Genomic DNA, 19,305 nt, shown 5'->3' with positions numbered 1-19,305 from the left:
AGGGTGGGGGAGGGTTTGGGTTTGTTTTGTTTCAAGATGAGAGGAACTTGGGATGTTTATAGACTGTGAGGAGGAACTCAGAGGAGAAAAGAGGAGAAGAAAGAAAAGGGACTGTTGTTTTTTTTTTAATGTTTATTTATGTTTGAGAGAGAGACAGACAGACAGAGCACCAGCAGGGGAGGGGCAGAGAGAGGAGAGACAGAATCGGAAGAAGGCTCCAGGCTCAGAGCTGTCAGCACAGAGCCCGATGCGGGGCTCCAACCCACCCACTGTGAGCTGAAGTGGGACACTTAACTGGCTGAGGCACCCAGGCGCCCCAAGGGACTGCGTTTTTGAAAGACGCCCCAAGGGACAGGAGGGTGAGGGACTGGAGATGAGGCCTGTGAAGCTGTTCTGGAAGCCCATTTTTCCTCGTGACTCCTGGGTCAATTCCTGGGCCACAAATTCTCCATATGATTTTGAATTGCTGTCCATAGTTATTTGTTTGAAAGATGTTTATGGGGCCAAAAAAAAAAAAAAAAAGCCGTAAAAATATACAGTAGAAATCACAATGTTATCAGCTCCCAGAATACAAACCACGCACACATCAGGTTTAATTATGCACTCAGGAAGCTTTTAAAAACATGACTTTTTTTTTTTTTCAACGTTTTTATTTATTTTTGGGACAGAGAGAGACAGAGCATGAACGGGGGAGGGGCAGAGAGAGGGAGACACAGAATCGGAAACAGGCTCCAGGCTCTGAGCCATCAGCCCAGAGCCTGACGCGGGGCTCGAACTCACGGACCGCGAGATCGTGACCTGGCTGAAGTCGGACGCTTAACCGACTGCGCCACCCAGGCACCCCAAAAACATGACTTTCTAGGGGCACTTCTGCATTTGAGGCTGCATTTGGGATTCAGGAAAGCAAGTGTGTTACACTTATTTCCAAGACAAAGTTTCTTTCCTCCAATAAAACTCATTTGGGGTTTTAGTGGGGCCCTTGCAGAGTCAGAAGATGAAGGGAACCCCTGAAGGAGGCTTCCCCAAGGAAACGAGGGGGGGGGGGCGCAGCACAGGGGACTAAGCAGCCTCGGCACACAACTGCAAACAGCAAGGGGGTTCACCGACAGCTGTGTCTCCTTTTCTCCTTCCTGTAGGAATCTTTTTCTCCTGCTGATACTAAAAAGTATTTTAGGGGACGTCCGGGTGGTCCAGTCGGTTGAGCATCAGACTCTTGATTTCCACTCAGGTCGTGATCCCATGAGATGGAGCCCCAAATAGGGTTCCATGCTGACCGAATGGGGCTCCGTGTTGACCGTGGACCCCACCTAAGATCGTCTCTCTCTTTGCCTTTCTCCCACTTGGACACGCATGTGTGCACACACGTGTACTCTCTCTCTCTCTTTCAAAGTTAATAAACTTTAAAAAATTTTTAGGGGAGCCTGGTGACTCAGTCAAGTGTCCGACTTTGGCTCAGGTCATGATCTCATGGTTCGTGAGTTCGAGCCCCACGTCAGGCTGTCTGCTGTCAGCATGGAACCTGCCTCAGATTCTCTGTCCCCCTCTCGCTCTGCCCCTCCCCTGCTCTCTCAAACATAAACATTAAAAAAAAATTTTTTTTAAGTATTTTAAGTTTTGGACAATATGTTTTTATATGTTTAAGCTGCAGTCTGATGTTAAAGATCATGTGCTCCTAGATGTAGTTTTCAGTAATAATGGGACTCCATTCTTCAAGCAGTGAGGGGTGGGGGCTAGGCAGGTGAGTGACAGTCTCAGACATGTGTCAGAAGCCTGACTCTGCAGTAACAAAAGTGACAAAAAGGTGGCAAGAGACAGATGCAGGGAGCCTCCCGTGCACTGGGGAGAGGAGGAATAAAGGTTCGGCTGGGTTCATGCAAGGGCAGAACCCTGGGGCCTGAGGGCCGGAGTTTGGATGACTCTCGGTTTCCAGCTGAGCAAGAAGGTGGTACTTTTCTGTTCTCCCTAGTAATCCTTCCTGCTCAGAAGAAAGCAGAGAGGAGGGTGGGCGGGCGGAAAGTGGTTTTGTCTTCCATCACATTGATATCACGTAACGGAGGTAAAAACTCAGTCCTCGCACTCAGGAGCAAGTTGGGGTCAGGAGCTCGCCAAGATAGTTCCTTCAACTGGGGATGGGAAGGGTTTGGGTATAAGAGGGCACAGAGGAAGGGGGCAGTGAGGAGCCTGGGAGGGGGGTTGGGGTCTCATGAAGGGCCTGAAGACAGGCTGAGGAGGCAGAAGGCAATGAGGAGGCAGTTGAGAGCCACTGCGAGCTGAATGGACAAGTGGCATAACATTTCCATTCTGGAAAGATCCTCGTGGGGCTAGCCTGCACTAGAGGCCTGACCTGGCTAGGGACTGGGAACAGAGGAAAGGAAACAGCATGCATGGGCCCTTGCCTCCAGACGGGCCCAGATTAGACCAACGCCCAATTTGGGTGGCCATAATCCTGGCAGAAGTGTGCGGGAAGGGGCGCAGGAGCAGGTCCCAGAGTGGCGCTGGGGGCTGGGGGCGCTGGTGAGTGCAGACTTCTGGCCAGGGGAAGCCAGCGTAGGAGCGCAGGAGCCCATGAAGAGAAGGCAGGCACCTGGGGTTAATTCTGGAGGCTGTGGGAGGAACAAGACCACCAGGGGTCAAGCTGGCTGCCAAGGAGACTTTGGGAGGGAGGGCTGGGATGGAGGGGGTCGTCTCCCTTGAGGGGTGCTGAGGTGGAATCTGGTGGGGGGGAGGGGTTCCCCAGAGGACCAGGGTCAGATCCCAGGCCCACCCCGCTTCAGTGGGTGACTTGGGGAAGGTGGGTACCTTCTCTGAGCCTCAGTTTCCTGTGTGAGATGGGCCCAGCGTGAGGACATCAAGCTCTAATTTCTGGGGCCCTCATGCAGTCAATAAAAGGTGGTAGTGATTTTAAGTCCTGGCAATATTTGGAATTTACATCCAGACCCAAAGCCCCAGCTGCATTCCTAGGAGGGATTCCCTCGTTTTCCAAAGGTGCCCTCAGGCGGACTCACCCAGGTCGAGAGGCCGGAGTGCTGCTGCCTGCTGCAGGAGGGAGGAGGAACCCAGATTCCTTCCTGAGGTCCCCACAGGTCCTCTCCCAGACACCCCCAAACCTGCTGGAGGGTCTCACTGAGCCATCTCCAACGTGTGCGGCTGCATGTCCGATGCAGGCACCCCAAGCTCTCCGGAAAGTCCTGTTCCGGCTAGCTGGCTATGCAGCTCCCCGCTGCCAGCATTTCATCCCCCAGCTGCCTGTGCTGGGGTCACACCACTTCACTCCCTCACCCAGCACAGCAGGTCCTGAGAACAGCAGGCAAAGGCCCCGCCGGAGATATTCTGGGGACAATGAGGGCAGACCCAAGGAAGGTTTATCAAGGTGCATCCCCGGCAGCCGACGGCGGCTGCGTGGAAAGGGCATCTGGATGCGAACACCCGGTATCCACCCTAAGGCTGACCATCCCAAGGTCCCCGCACCAGGGCCGGGAGCAAAATCTGAATGCCAGCAGTAAGAGCACCTGGTTGGCCGACGGGGTGTGTGTGTGTCCGCTTGGGGGAGGGGGAGGGGGCCCACCTTCATTCAGCTGCAGGTGTGACTGTCCAGGGAGGCAGCTGTGAGGGTGGAGTCTCAGTGGTGGCCAGTTGCAGTGGGGAAGGATCATGGTCTGTCAGGACTCCCTGAAAACAAGCTGTGGGCAGGGCAGCGAAGGCTGCCAAGGTCACCAGTGGGCTTGGGCTCCCTAAGGAGGCCGAGAGGAGGGGAGACAAATATGGTGATGGAAAGAACTGGAAGCCACAGGGGTGAGGTATAAAAATCTGTATTTATATTACAAAGACAGAATGGTACAGCACAGTCCCTCCCGGTGAACAGGCTGGTGGGTGGCCCAATTCTCTCCAGTGAGGATCTTGTAACACGCTATCCTGGCCAGTGCCAGGCCCCCCAGGAAGCCCCAGACTCTGGCACAGAACCTGCCCTAGATGTGGCCCGGGGTCAGAGTTCTGTGTGCCCAGCTATGGGGAGGGGTCCCCAGGTTAGCTGATCCAGAGAGGCAGGGGGTGGGAGAGTGGGGGAAGCCTGCCTGGCTCAGCAGATGGGGATTGTCTGGGGCAGACAGGAGGGCACGGGTCCTCAGGGCCTTAGTTGGGCACACAGCCCCATCAGCCCAAGAGAGCTGGCTCGGGCCCCGGGCCTCCCAGACCCAAATTGCAAAGGTGGACCTAGAGGCCCAAGGAAGAGAAGCCTTCTTGCAGTCTTCCCAGCCAGCTGGGCCTGCACTGGGCAGTAGTGGCCTGGTGTACGGGGGCCACCTCCCAGTGAGGGTGGGGACCCAAACATGAGCCTGGGACTCCAGGATCCTGGCCACCCAGTGCCACAATGGCCCACAGAGGTGTGGGAGGCCACACGGATAGAGAGTGCAGGCACCCCTGCAACCCTGTTCTGGTCCCATCTGCTTCTATAGACTCAACAGTGCTCAGTTATCCGACGCGGCCTCAGCAGGGCCCTCTCTGGGTCTCTGTGGCCACCAGCAACAGCTAACCTGTGCAAAAGGCCAGAGGGAGGAGAGAATGGATGTGTAACTCCTAGCACCACACCCTGGCCCCGAGGACCACCCCCAACGTGTCTGCTGGTGGCAGGGAGGGGCCTCTGGGAGCACAGTGGCCAGTGAGGTCAACTCCCTGGCCCAGGTAGGAACCACAGCCTGAGAAGCCACAGGCTGAGCTGCCAGAAGGTCAGCTGAGGGAGGGCCACAGTTGGTCACCTGGAGATGAATGACCCTGCTGGCTGGGGTACTGGGGGAGCTGGTACTTTATGAATTCTGAACACAGACCGCCCCAGGGGTCTGGACTTGAGCCTCCCACACCAGGATCTTCAACTCTGCTCACAAGAAGCTCTCTGTGGACGTGCTCGGGCAGACGGGAGCCACTCTAGGCACTCTAGACCCCCAGTGACACTGGAAGGAGACAGGATACAACAGGTTCCCTCGCAACCACCAGCAAGATGTCTGGACAGTCTCCCCAGTCCCTGCGCTGTCTCCCATGAGCCTGCTCTCCACTCGCCATCCTGAGCCTCTGCAGGACAGGTTCTGGGCCAGAGCCGTTTCCAGGAACCCCTTTCTGCCTCAGTAGGCTACTCACCCTGGCGCGTCTACCAGCGTGACCGAAAATAAACACCAGCTTCCCCCCCCCCCCCCCAGTCTGGAAATTGGTTACAACGCACCAGAGAGGGAAGCAGACACTGCGGCGGGGCGGCCCCACAGCACGCCACCCAAATATTGCTGTGTGGACAAGGGCTTCGGGAACAAAAGGCCAGGAGAAGCCTCCTAAGGCCCCGGCCTGGCTACCCAGGGTGAAGGGCTGTCCTCATCAGCTGCCTATTTCTGAAATCTGGGGCCCTCACCCCAGGCCAGGGGAGCAGGGACGGTTCAAGCTGGGTACAGCTGAGAACCTAGTTCTCTGGTTAGCCGGCTCTTCACCAGGCCCCGGGCACAGTGATACTGGGGTGCTGGGTCACCAGGGGGCCAGGTGACAGAAAGCTGCGCACGATCCCCCCCCCCCCCCCCGCCCCGACCTGGCCCGGCAGGAAGCCAGCTGAGGCTGCTGGGAGGGGCTGCTGCCTGGGGAGGAAGCTAGGAGGGCACGTGCTGGGCAGGCCAGGGGCGCCCCTTGAGCCACAAGGGAGATGCTGGTGGTGGTGGGCGGGGCCAGACACGGGACACAAGGCACACTTGGACGAAGGTGACATACAAGACGAGTCCCTGAGACGCTGGGTCACTCCCACCCCTCAGCAAACAAGGACACAGCAACGGCTAGGAAAATAGAGTACAAAAATCTCGTACAGGAAATTGAGGCGGCACACGCTGATGTCACTTGGCGGGGAGTCTTCAGAGATTTTTTTCTCTTTTAAAAATGTTTCTCTTTTGTTTTTGGGAAAAAGCCTCTTTCCTGGGAGCCCTGTTCTGGGCTGCTGGGCAGTGCAGCAACTTTTTTTTTTTTTTTTTTTTTTTGCTTTTTTTTCTTTCAAAGGTAGATGAGAAAGCCTCCTGAGGCCTCAGTGGCTTCAGCCTGCCGTCCCCAGCGCACTCCAGCCCCGGCCAGGAGGAGAAGCCCTCTGCCCAGTGCAAACAGGGCCAGTGAGCCAGGGGGGTGGGGGTGGGGGGGTGGGGGGGGAGCCAGGCACAGGCCAGGGACCAGAACTTGCCCAGATGACCCTTGAAGGCCTACCTCCCCATGATGTGTATCCTCTGGGTCCAGTGACGATGTGTGTCTGCGTGTGTGTGTGTGTGTGTGTGTATGCGCATGTGGGCGTGTGTGCCTACGCATGTGCGTGTGTACATCTGAGGGACCTAATAGAGCAGAAGCTTGGAAGGGGGGGCCTGGCCTGCCCCCAGGAGCCCAGTGCTTACTCCTGACACCTGTGGGGTGCAAAGGCCCCCCTCCGCCCACTTGCCCCAGGGTGCTCACCCGAGTCCCGCCCTTCATGGGTCCCTCCATCCAGGCCTCAGGAGCCTACGTGGACTGACACACAGATGGACAGACGGACGGAGAGCCACGCCTTCCTTCCTTCCTCGGTCCACTCCTTCCTTTCTCCTGGGATCCGGGGTTGGGGTCTGAGCTCCCCGCAGTGGTCATTAAGCCCCTCACACGGTGCCCGCCGGGATTTGCAGCAATGATATTTAATACTTCTGGAATGATTAGGAATCTGAGAACAGACCGTGGGCGGCTACGCTGGGCCCCGCCTCCCTGCAGGGGTCCCTGCCCAGCTGGGAGGGGTGGGCAGCACGGTGGGCCCTGACCGGCAGGCGGCGGAGGCGGGCAGCCCAGGCGGCAGCTGGAGCTTCCAGAATGGCACAGCAGCGGGCCCGCGGAGAGGCTTTCGAGGACTGGAGGGCTGGCACGCTTGGCCGGGCAGGCAGGCGGGCCAAGGAGCTGAGGGCGCTGGGCCTACGAGAGGCCGGGGCGGCCAGGCCGCCGGCAGGGGGGCCCGTAGCCCCCGTCGCTGCAGCCGCCCCTCTGCAGGCTGTAGTGGCCCTCCACGTCACTGCTGCTGCCAACACTGTCCAGCTCACCAGGGCCAAACTCCATGCCCTCTACGTCCACTTCTGGGGAGAACAGAGACGGCAGGATCAGAAACCGAGGTGCCGGCCGGGGGCCCCCTTCAGAGTTAGGGCCGATCTCCACCCTTCATGGAGGACGCAGAGGCTCCGGGGGCGGGGCGTGGGGGAGGGATGGGGCTCCCGGCCTCTGTGCCTCTCCCTCCACATGGCACCACTTCCGCTACCACACTCGGAGCGCTCGGACAGCGCCGGGGACACACAGCGGCCATCGTCCCCACCCAGGGGCTGCTCCCACGCCCCCACCTTGCTCCGAGTCGTCGGTGGAGACGGCGGAGCCTGTGCTGTCTGTGCGCACGCGCTCCAGGCTCTGCACCGACAGCTGCTCCAGGCGCCGCTTTAGGAAGCGGTGTTCCCGCTGCAGCTGCTCCTTGATGCTCAGCGCCCGGCGGTCCTGCTCCTCCAGTTTCTGGGGGCGGGGGGGGGGGGGGGTGGCGAGGGGAGCTGTGAGCTGCAGGGATGGGGGGACCAGGGACCATCCCCTACCAGGAACTGGGGTGCAGGGGCGGGTTCTCATCCCGCCCCCCCCCCCCCCCCGCCAGGGGCCACAGGGTGCCCAGTGCCCATGGGGCCCAAAGCCCCAATGAGCCCCCTCCTCACCCCTCCAGGCCCATTCTCTGTGTGTGCTGACTGGCTCCAGACGACCCACAGCCACTAGACACCTTGGCCGAGCCAAGTCACGCGTGGGCCCTGGGCTAGCACCACCTCCTGGAGGACAGCCCGCCCTCAGCAGTCTTGTCCCCGCTGTCCCCCATACTCCTGACATCCGCTCACCCCTTGCCTGCCCTCTTCCCTCTCCATACCTTCCTGCTGGAGCTGTTGCTGCTCTGTGAGGCCCCAGGGCACTGACTCTACCTCTCTCAAAGCTCCAGCCCCCCTGCCTGTGCTGGCCTGGGAGCTTTGAGAATCTCTTGAGGACACTGAGACCCACCCTGGTTTGCCCAAGTGTCCCAACACCCACCCACCCCCCCAAACCAGCAGGTCTGTCTCGAGGCCTTGGGGCCTACCCCAGGAGACCAACCCCACCTTCTACCCAGAACCTCCCAACCCCTGGGCTGCCGGCTTCCTATCCTGCCCTTCCTGGCCCCACATCTCCTTCTAGCTGCTGCCCCTTCACAGCCCAGGGCCCCTGAGGACCACACCTCCCCCAGCCTGGCATGGCTACCTCCTACCCATCCCCCACCTCCCAATAAAACCTAGCACGTGCCTGTGACCACCTCAACCTTCAGCATCCCCCGTGGCCAAGCACCGCCCACCTACCACCAGACACCCCCAGGGGTCCCCGATGTGCACCTGCTAGGCGGCTCCCCTCAGGCCCCCTGGCCACTCCCCCAGGGGGCACGGGACGGGATGGGGTCAGACCAGGGGCAGCAGCGGGGGCACCGTCCTACTTACCTTGATGTGCATCTTGGCACGCTTCAGGAGGCTCAGCGTGGTGTGGCGGGTGCTGTCAGGGCCCAGGGGCACCAGCTGCTTGAGCTGCTCCAGATAGAGCCTGAGCTTGGCTCGTCTGAAAGAGGAGAGACAGAACCGTCAGGCCAGAGTGGCACAGCCGACGGGGACAATGGCAATGGCAGCAGAGAGGCCTGGGAGGTCTGAGGGCACAAGAGGCAGCCAGCCAGACTCCTGCACGGACCTGCTGAGGGTCCAGGGCTCCCCTCCCAGCCTGGCTGGCAGCTTCCCCGGAGCAGCCAGGCACCTGCCTTCTGGATGCCCCAACAGAGGAGAGCCTATGGCCAGGGCCCGTGCAGCCAGCCCACCACGGCCCTCAGGGCCTCAGAAAGCCACCGCCAGGCACCGCCTTCAGAGCCCTGGCTCACCCTGCTGTCACCATCCTCCACAGTGGATCCAGGAGGTCAGGGGATGACCGGGGACAGCAGGGTTAGGGTCCTGGTCAGACTGCTCCCAGAGGTCCAAGGGGGCCCGAGACAAGATTGGCATTCCACCTTGCCAAGTTCAGGGTGGTCTCTGGTCACGTCACCACAGAAACACAAGTCTGTTGGGGTCATGGAGGGCTGAGGACCAGACCCTCCACCCCAAATTTGGTTTCCCTTAGAAGAAACAGCTTCATTCCAGATTTCGTCCCTGTGTTCAGGCAGATGAAGGCAGAGTTTCACAAAACTGTACTCCTAAAAGCCAGTGGCACTGTTGACATAGGGGTCTCAGGTTGGGGGCGGGGGCGGGGCGGTTGGCCTGGATCCACCCTTGCAGAAACACGGCCTTCCTGGCTCATCTCATCTGGGGAGGGCAGGCTGGCAGAGACTAAGGTGACTACAGTGCATCCTAAAGGACGCTGTGGCCACCGCGATGGCCTGGGGCCATTGCCCCATCCACGTGACGGCCCCTCCTCAGTACGTGCAGGGTGCCAGAGCCCCAACACGCCGTCCAGCCGCGATGCTCTGCTGGGGCTCCGCGCTGAAAGGAGGACCCTTGAGGGCGAGGGGTAGGAGTTCTTTGTGAGACAGCCTGTCGCCCGACTGCCCAATCACCACAGCCAGCACATGCCCCTTCCCTCAAAGTGCCAACCGTGGCCGTCTCTTATTTTCACCTCTATCCCCTATGTGCCGCAGCCTTTCTTAGCCTTAGAGAGCCCGGGAGGAGAGTGGGCAGTGATGGCCACTTCTGAGGGGCACCCAAGGCCTGGGGAGAGAGGGGGCAGCTGGGTGCAGGGCAGGACCCCCTCTGTAGAACAGCAACTAACAGCCCCACTCTGTAGGAGGAAGGCTGACTGTACATGGACCCCCTGGCCCTACGTCTGCCACCCGTGTCCACACAGCACCCCCACTGAGAGGGCACCTCCCCACCCCGCACCCCAGCCCACAGCACCCCAGCACCTAGGGTGGGCCAGGTGGGCCTGAGTTAGGAAGAACTTCCAGGACCCAGGACCGACACCGTGCTCTGCCACGAGGCCACACGGGGCCAGGACCTGAGCAGCCCAGGCACCAGGGACCTACATACGGAGCAGCCCATGCTCTGCCTGGAGGCTGGAGGACCTTCAGAGATCAGCGCCCACCTCCATGCAGACACAGGGCTGGGGAAGGGGGCACGCGTGACCCCCTGGAGTCCGGGAACCTCCGCTCCCTCACCTCCAAGTGGGTGGAGCATCCCCTCTGCCCTGCTGAAAACGGGGCCAGGAACACAGGGGCAGGCTGCACACCACACTCTGTGCTCAAGGAGGGGTTGGCAACGAGAGCGTCACCCTCTCCCCCGGGGGCCCTCCTGTCCTGCCATCCGCGCTAAGTTCACAAGTGGGGTCCCCTCGTCCACCTACTCTAGAGCAAATGTCAATTCTTACAATCTGCTGCTTAATTACATAAGCAGCACGTGATCTTCGTGCAAAATCCGAAACTGCCGATCAGCAGAAACGCAGCCCAGATTCCACCACCCAGAGACAACCATACCATCCTCTCAGTGTGCTCTACATTCCTGCGTCACAAACGCTCGGTGACAACATCAGCGTACGGAACCACGTGTGGGACAGGTCACCCAACATTGTTGAAAAAAATAAAACAGCAGACGCACACAAGAGACTCAACAGGACACAATGAAGCGCAGGAGGCATGCGTCTCCGGGTGATGCGGTTGGCAACGTTTATTTCTTTGGCTTTACGGTTTGTGTTTTTTAGTTATTTGTTTTTATATTTTCCAAGTTTTCTACGCTAAAAAAAAAAAACAAAAAAACACCACATATTACTTTTACAATCAGAAAGAGACATTTGTACAAGAAAGAAAAAACACAGCCGAAAGACGAACAACAGTGGAAAAGTATCTGTGATACACATAAAAGACAAATGGTTAGTATCCGTGACATTTTGAGCTCATACACATCAAAAACAAAGAGAGGAGTATCTTAATGTGGAAAACGGGCAAAGGACGCAAACAGGCAAGTTGCAGAGCACAGACCGCTAAGCTAGCGCAAAACCGAGTCGGTCTCCCAGCACTCTAGGAACTGAGGACCAAGCAGGGCGGGCGGGCGTCTGGGCCAGACTGGAAAGGACCGGCCCGCTCTCAGGCGGCGCACGGGCCCATCTGCGCTGTGTTCAGGGAGAGCGAACAGGGACGGCAGCGCCGAGGGCCGCTGCGGCGACCCAAACCCTTGACCAGCACCTGCACTCGCAGGATCCGGGTCCCCCTGGGCTGCCCCCCACGGATGCAAAGATGCACGTTTACCGACGCTCGCTGTGGCCCGGCCTGCGTCAACCAGAGGGCCGCCCCTAACAGTGCAGGCAGCACGCGTGCCCGTGCGGGCGCTGGGACCAGGAGGCGGAGGGGAACGCACGACACAGGTGGACACTCACGCGGTGTCCGGTGAAAGGTCAGGTTAGAAAGAGCAGATGACAAGGTCCCATTCTTATCCAAGTTAGTATCCGTGCGGAGGAGGAGGGAGCAGGTGCGGCCTCCCAGCCGCCTGGGATGGCTGACTCTGAGGGGGGAGCCGGGGAGGCCCACGGGCGTCTGCGAGGAACGTGGACGGACTGCTTTAGAAATCCCAAAGCAGAGGCTTCTCAAGAGACAAGGAGAGCCCGCTGGACCACAGCCGTGCAACGTTTACCACTGGACAGCGCGCCCACCCAGCTCCAGAGGAGCGCTGGGCCAGGAGGGCGGCCTCGGCGGGGTGGGAACCAGCGCTGGCTGTGGGGCCCGGGCAGGAACCCCATGCCCCACCCCTGTGGGGAGCAGGCTGCCCCATGACCTCTCTGGAGCTGGAAGGGGTGCCGGGGCCCTGCAGCCCTCCTCTGGGGCTGCCACAGCGCCGCGGGCCCTCTGCCAGTGCCCCGTGGCTGTCCCCGGCATTCCTGGGAGCTTTGAAAATTCACCACTTCCTGAAAGAACCCTGTGTGGATTCTGGGGCCAGAACCCGCCTCTGGGAATCACTGCAGTCTGTTAACAGCAGCTCCGTCTCTGGCAGCCGGCCACGGCCTGGCTCTTGACCCAGGCCTTGCCCGCTTCCCACCACAAGACCCTGCTCCTCAGAGGAAGACCCAGGGCTCCCGTGCCGCATCCCCCGGCACCCGAGGGGCAGGGACCCAGCTCCGCAGGGCCACGCTCTGAGCCACCCCGGGCCCGGCAGTCCGAGAAGAGGCAGCATGGAGAGGCACCAAACTGTGGCTCCCTCAGCAGGTGTGATGAGAAGCAAGGGTGCCCCATTCTCCCCTCATGTGCTCCCGCACCTTCCAGTTGTGGGGTTTCTAGAGACGGTGAGCCACTGTGTCAGGCAGACATGGCATGGCAGCCCCTGCAGAGGGCCCCCCACCCCTCCACACACAAAACCTAAATCCTGGAGCTGAGCCGGTGGGGGGGGGGGGGGGGGGCTCATCCTGCCAAGAAACATCTGACTTCCACGACCCCCAGGCCTGGGGTCAGGAGCAGAACACTAGAGCAGCGTTCCACAAGAGAAGAAGGGAGGACGGGGAAGGAACGGGCAGGGCGGCCTCAGCTTGACCGGGCTGGCTCGGAGAACACGCCGGGGGATGCCCCACAGGCCCAACGTAGGCACGCCTCCAGGGAGGGCAACGTGCGGAGCCGGTGACCCAGCCAGCTGCTCCATTCCTGCCCGTGGCCAGCAGCCAGGAGCATCCAGCATCGGCACAGGTACAGCTGTGACCCGGGGCCTGACCAGGTCCCAAGCTCCAAGCCTGTGGGCCCCTCACGGCCAGCCAGGAACACACACCCCGCATCGGGATGGGGCAGTGTACACGGACCTCAGGCCACCTGTCTGTCCTGCTTCGGTGTCTGGAAAGAGCCCCCCGAGGCCCAGCCTAGAGGCAGGCTTTGGGAGAAGGTGACTGAGGCCGAGGCCAAGGCCAAGGCCAAGGGGCAGTTGTAGGGGTCAAGGCTAGCAATGTGTCCCCCTCCATAGGCAGCCATGCCCTTGCCACCCATACTCCCTTCGTGTCATCCCCTCTGTCTGAACTGAGGGGCTGTTTTTCCAGACACCACCCCCAGGAAGCCTTTTCTAGAGCATCCCCACATGCCTGTCCAGGCTCCTGGGTCCCAGTGAGGCTGGCCATGTCTTCCAGCCTGGGAGGAACCCCAGGGCCCCCACACCTGCCCCACCTCCACGGTCTCTTGGGAACCCCCCAATCACACAGGACCAGTCCAGGAAGTACGGTTCCTCCAAAGCACACAGCGTCCTGTCCCCACCCAGCGCCCACCCGGCCGAGGGCTGGATCCCAGGGGAGAGGAAGCTGGCGCTGCTGTGGGCGTCCCCGGAGGGGGAGGGGGGCACAGAAAACTGGCTATGCTCCAAGCTCTCCTAGGGCAGGCTGGAGTTTTTACCTTGTACACTACCCACTACTCTTCTATACCCCCACTACCACCCAATACTGACCCAAGAAGGAAGGAAAGAACTGGCCCATTTCACAGATGGGAGCAAAGGTCAGGAAGAAGCTACCACAAGGCATCCCAGGACCCACCCACAGCTGCTAAGACCAGCTGCAAGGCCACCTGTCGGCAGGGCCTAGCCTGCCTGTGTCTCGTCCCTCGGTCAGAGAAGGTGCAGGGTCGTGGAGCCCCCGAGGGCACGACAAGGCCTGTAGCACCCAGGCTAGGGGCACCTGGGAGGGCTGTGGGGCCAACCTGGGCCGGCTGTACTGCGCCTTCCCCACTTCTCACCCCAAGCCCTCCCACTCCTCGGAGAACCCAGAGCAGACTGGGCCCTGCAGCTGGCAGGTGGGTGTCCCGGTATCCAGCCTGGGCCCGAAGCTTTCTCTCAGGCCCATATGGCCAGAGCCCAGCTGCCCTTCCCACTGCCCCCAGAAAAGACCAGTGGGAGCTCCTTGGAAGGCACACCCCACAGTGCAAGGGACCCTAACCTAAGGAATCCCAGACTGAGAGGGCTGAACCCTCCTGGCTGGAGGCCAGTGTCCTGAGAGCTCAAAAGCGGCTCCCAAAGGCAGCAAATGCCCCGAATTAGATGGATCTTCTCCTCCAGGGAGCTGGCCCTGACTGCCACATAGCACAGGGGGCCTGTCCCTAGCCGCTCACCCCCACCTGAGCTCTCACGAGCAGGGCACAGGCCCCGGTCTCTGCCTGCTGGCATGGGAGTGCCTGAGACCGGAGCCTGACTCCTCCTTCAAGATTGACCCTTCCCAAGCAAGGGCACGGCCTGGCAGTGCAGGTGGCCACACCCAGGGCACAGCAGGTGGATGCGGGTGTGGCCACAGCATCCCTTCAGCAGGAGGATAGGTAGGACATGTCAGGTGGCCAACGTGGGGCCTGGGGGGGAGGGACAGGGGATCACTTACCTGTGCTTTTCTAGTTCATTGTGTGAGGACCTGTTTAGAGAGACAGAAAGACAGAGCTCACTCTGCTGACCACCAAAGCACAAGAATGACAGCTCTACTCAGGGACTCAGGAACCTGCAAGATGGTGGCAGGGAGGGTGTGGGTCCCAGGACGGCTCGGGATGGGGAGTGCTGGGCAGGTGAGCACTGCTGACCAAAGGCTGGGGGAACCTCACACTGAGTGACAAGGACAGGAGACACACAAGTGCAGTCATGTCCAGGGGTGCCTAGGACTGCCTTACTTAGTGAGACATGTGGGGACTCTTGCCAGCAGGAAGGTCCAGGACCCCTTCTAGAAGGTTCTAGGACTGACCCACCCTGTGTTCCCAAGGTCTACCAGGCACTAAGCCACCAGCCTTCTCCACCCCACACTCCCGGAGGCCAGCAGTGTCTCTGGAGCCACAGGAGCTATCACGGGGACCCAGCTGCAGGTGAGCACAGAGGCCAGGACTTCAGGACGCAGGGTGGTGCTGTCCTGACAACCCCAGCCATAGCAACATCCTCACCGTGTTGGGCTCTCCCACCTGCAAGATCACAGCTCACACCAGCAGGGACATCGAGGGACAGAGCAGACCCAGCCCAAGAGCCCTCAGCCCGGGGCTCTGATACCTGGATGCTTCCTGGCCCAGTGGGCAGGAGGGACATTGAGGCTGGCCCTTCTGCTTCCCTCTGGGGCCACGGTCTTGGCCTGTCTGGGAACAGTGGCCCCATCTGCTGCTCAAGCCTTGCCCATCTGGCCCATTCAGACAGGGGTACAGAGTCCTGAGCACTCCAGTGGGCAGTGCCACCACATCTGCCCTGCAGAGCAGCAACGCAGCAGGGCCAATCTCCCCGTTCTAGATCATTCTCCCAGTCCAGGCGGGGACCCCATGGACAGCCAGGACTCCGAGGCCTGCCAGGCTACCTCCCATGTGAGCAGAGGGCTCCGGCCACCTCGGGGCACACCCAGATTGGATGCCATGTCCCCCACCCCTCACGCCTTCCTGGAGCTTCTGCTGACCTCTGCCTGCCTGCCCTCACTCTCCCGCTCCAGGAACTCTGGATTAGGTGTCTCCCGTCCCCACCCCACGAGCTGGAGTGCCTGCCCAGCCTTCGTGCCTCTGCTATCCACCATGGTTCATGGCCCCATCAGAGCCAACTGGGGCCTCCCCTCTGCAGCTTGAGGAGAGCCTCCAGACCTGGGTTCTGGGGGGCTCAAGGGCCTGCTGGTCACAAGGGTTGGGCAAGGAGATTTGGAACCCGTCAGGGCTGGCCAGGACCAGGAGGGAGCAGAGCTGTCAGGCTCCTCGAGGCCTGAACAACAGCCCGCCAGCGTGGGTCTGCCCACGCGTGAAGGATATAAGGGTCAGGGAGTGTCCTTCAGTGTAGAGCAACCGGCCTGGCCACCCCCTCACAGTCTGGGCTGGACCCCATCCTGGAGAGAGAGGAACACTCCTCGGCTAGCCGGGAGTAGGGAGAGAGGCCCAGAGCCCCGCCTGGGGCTCCTCCCAGACACCTGTGCTAGCCTCCTGGGGGGTTTGTAACATGGGTCCAGGAATGCCCTGTCTTACGCATGCTTTGTACTGGGGCTAGGGGTGGGGGTGGACCCACGGCTGGAGCTTTACTAAGCACATTCCTGGCATCACCGGTTCACACCCCACATCAACGCCTCCAGGTAGATACTCCTCTACCCATGTCCTTGTAAGACCTGAGCCCCAGCAGGCTGGCTCTAGGCCTCTCTTGCTGAACCATTGTTCCCAGGAGCCCTTCCTGGAGCTCTGGCAATTGTGGGGCCTCCCCACACATGTCACCCTCCTGCCCCACTATTCACCCCTCACCCCGGTCCCAGCCGTGCCCATCCTTTTCCCTCATCTTGGTGGGACACAGAAGCCTTGCAGGCTGGGACCGCCCTGCCAAGTCAGGGTCCCGAACCCTCTGGGCTCTGCTCTGCCTTAGGCCCTGGCCTGGGTTGGCTGAGGCCCAGCTGGGCCAGGACAGCCTGGAGGGACCATCACTGTGAGCCGTAGGGGCCTGAGACACCGGGAGCGGCAGGCTCTGCCCGGAGGAGCAGCAGGGCGGTGCAACGCAGCCCAGTAGACCTCTCGTTCCCTCCCCAGTGAGCTCAAGATCTCCATCCTGCAGAACGTAGAAGGCCAGGACCCCACTGCAGAACGGGAGGCCCAGAGACGGGCCAGGGGGCCAGGCAAGTAATTCAACTTGTCTGTGCCTCAGTTTCCTCAGCCTTAAAATGGGGATAAAAATAACACCTCCTGCATGGGTTGGGTGAATATTAGCACCTACGTGAACCACTCCGTACATAAGGGGCCCTCTTCAGAGAATCCTAGAGAGAATTCTGGTGACCGCTTTTGGGTACCCCATGGGAGGCCAAGGTCACGTCGCGGAGTTCTCCAGGGGTGCCATGGCACTGGGGGCAATGAGAGCCAACAGCACGGGCCTGGCTAGCTCCCTGAGGAGGCCTGAGGCAGTGGTGCCCCCCCCCCCCCGCCCCCGCCCTTCACTTCCCAAACTGCCCTCAGCAGGGGACCAGGGGCTGGGACTCAGAGGCTCGTCCAGCCAGGGCAGATGGAGACTCCACCGATTCCTTGCCAGGCCCGGGGCGCCAGGACGTCACAGGAGATGGGTCCCTGTGCCAGCCTTTCTGTTTCCCAAGAACAGGCAGGCCACAGGAATGAGCCGCACCCTCTGCCAAGGGGCCCCGAAGCCCCCTGCAACAGCAGCTCCCAGCGTGGTGACATGGTCCAGAGCCAAAGTGGGCCCCCAGACAGTGCCAGGTGTGCTGTGGTCCTCACGGCAGCGGGGAGAGGGGAACCCCGTGGGAGCCCTAGCTCCGGGTCCCCATGCCCCTGCAGGGATGTGTACCCCGGCTTTGCGCTTCACAGCCTGGGAACGAGGCCAGGGGAGGGGGTGGGGATCGCTGGCACCCGGAGGGCTGCTGCACGGCAGCCCGCACCTCTTCCAGCTCCCCTTAAAAAAGGCCTCCTGTCCCAAAGAAAGGAACCCTACACTTGTCGCTGCACTTTCACTTATGTCAGGAGAGGGGCAGGAGCGGTGGGACGGGTGGGGGCCCAGGCAAGGCCTCCGGGCGCCCTCTTTGTCCAGGCCCCTGGGGGTAGGGGTCCTCAGCCCAGCCGCAGGAGAGGTGCGGCCCACCCACCCGCGGCAAGCAGAGGTCAGGGCGAGCGGTCCCACGCTGCTCTGCACCGAGCCTCAGTTTCCCTGGACTCACGGGGGCACCGGCCGGCGCCCAATGACAACTTTTTTCCTGCCCGGAAAAGTCCAGAACAACTTGGGAGCGGGGAGCGGCTGCGGGAGGAGACCCCGAGCGGCTGGCGCTGTACGCGTGGCACTGTTTACGCGAGAGGCCGAGGAGGCGCGGCCCGCGGGAAGATGGCGACGGCGCGGGCGGGGCCGGCCGGGCGGGGCTGCGGCCGCGGCCCCGGCGCGCCTCCTCCTCCAGGCTGGCCGCCGGGGCGCGCGGCCGCGGCCGGGCTGCGGACCGGGGGTCGGGGCCGCGGGAGGGCGCTCAGGGTGGGGGGCGACCCCGGGCGCCGGGCCGGGCGGGGGGCGGCCGCGCGGGGGCTGGGGGGGGCGGTACCTGTTGTTCGGGGCCTTGCGCACCAGGCCGGCCGCCTTTGTCTTCTTCCTGGCGAAGTCGCCGTCGAAGGGCAGCACCGAGGCGTAGCCGTGCTCGGCCTCTGCGGACAGACGGCGCGGTCAGCGGGCCCCCGCCCCGGCCCCGGCCCCGCCGCCGCCGCCCGCCCGCCCGCGGCCCGACGCACAAAGGGGCGCGGGCGCTACCTCGGTCCCTGCGCTCCAGGTACTCGGCCGCCTCCAGCAGGATCAGCAGGGAATTTAGCTCCATCCTCCTGCCCGCCCGCGCGCTCCGGGACGGCGGCGGCCGCTGCCCGGCCCTCTCCGGCCGGCTCCGCTAGCCGCCCGCCCCGCGCGCCCGGCGGCCCCACTTCCCCGACTCCCGCGGACTCCCAGCGCGCTCGGCCGCCACCCTCCGCCTCGGGCCCTCAAATTGACACATAAGGCGAGCGGCGGCCGACGCAGCCAATGGGGGCCGGCGCTCCGGGTCCGGGGGCGGGCGCTAGGCCGGGCCGGGGCCAATGGGAGCTGGCCGAACGCCTCGGGCCGGGCCGAGAATGTTGACAGATGCGAAGCTCGGTTCCGATAGGCCCGCCGCGGTAGTAACAATTTAGAAGCCCAAGCTTAGCAACAGCACGTGGTGGCCCGGCCCCCGCGCTCGCTGACTGGCGGCCGGCGTGCATGATAAGTAGGCGCCGTGCGCCGATTGGCCCAGAACGGTCTATGTAAAATAGGGACCGCGGACCAATGGCCGGCTGCGGGGCGCGCGGCCAATGAGGGCGCCGCGGCCGGACGCGTTGCCGGGAGGAAGCGGAGCGCGGTGGCACCGCAATCCACCGGACCAGCGCCCCTGGGCTGGTCAGGGTGCGGGAGGTGTCGCGTGCGCCTGGCCTGTCCGCCGGGTCTGCACGTCGTGTGCAGGAACTTGTTGCCCTGGAACAGCCACAGCACTGGCTCCGCGGGAGCACGGGACCTCGTGCTCTCTTCGGGGGTGTCTTATGGGCTGCAAAGCGACATCCCTTCCTGCCGGACACAGAGTGACCCCAGGAAAGACCGGAGCTTGGAGGAGGGACGTGGAGGCTCAGAGCCCAAGAGTCAGATCTTGAGCCACATCTCAACGGGCAGAGACCCAGAGAGGGAGGGCCCCTCAGAGCTGCCCAGTGGACCTCAGGCCTGAAGGAAGGGGCAGAGATCTGCTGCCAGGGTCCCGAGGGTTTCCCAAGAGTGGAGGGCTGCGTGCTCGTGTCTGGTCTGAAGAGTGGAGACATTCCAAGACTTTCCAAGGAAGCGCTTTCTAGGGAAGAGAGTTGCCCTCCTTGGGAGAGGA

At 61.8% G+C, this 19,305-nt stretch overlaps 1 protein-coding gene across 2 annotated transcripts; it reads right to left on the bottom strand.

Moving 5' to 3' along the window:
- Positions 1-3,793: 3,793 nt before the first annotated feature.
- MXD4 (MAX dimerization protein 4) lies at positions 3,794-18,409 on the bottom strand. 2 transcript variants are annotated; one of them, XM_045474793.1, is made up of 6 exons: positions 18,186-18,405; positions 17,983-18,082; positions 14,350-14,379; positions 8,499-8,613; positions 7,350-7,512; positions 3,794-7,091 (listed from the first exon to the last, which is right to left on the bottom strand). In XM_045474793.1, exons 1-6 carry the CDS (start codon positions 18,247-18,249, stop codon positions 6,934-6,936), a joined length of 630 nt encoding a protein of 209 aa, XP_045330749.1. In that variant the 5' UTR covers positions 18,250-18,405; the 3' UTR covers positions 3,794-6,933. The 2 variants fall into 2 exon arrangements, with proteins under 2 accessions (XP_045330749.1, XP_045330750.1); XM_045474794.1 differs by lacking the exon at positions 14,350-14,379 and having other exon boundaries at positions 18,186-18,409.
- Between the last annotated feature and the right edge of the window lie 896 nt (positions 18,410-19,305).

The sequence above is a fragment of the Leopardus geoffroyi genome, chromosome B1, assembly GCF_018350155.1.
Source record: "Leopardus geoffroyi isolate Oge1 chromosome B1, O.geoffroyi_Oge1_pat1.0, whole genome shotgun sequence".
Classification (NCBI taxonomy): Eukaryota; Metazoa; Chordata; class Mammalia; order Carnivora; family Felidae; genus Leopardus; species Leopardus geoffroyi.
Note: the sequence above shows the minus strand (reverse complement) of the source record. Positions and strands in the feature narration are given on the sequence as shown.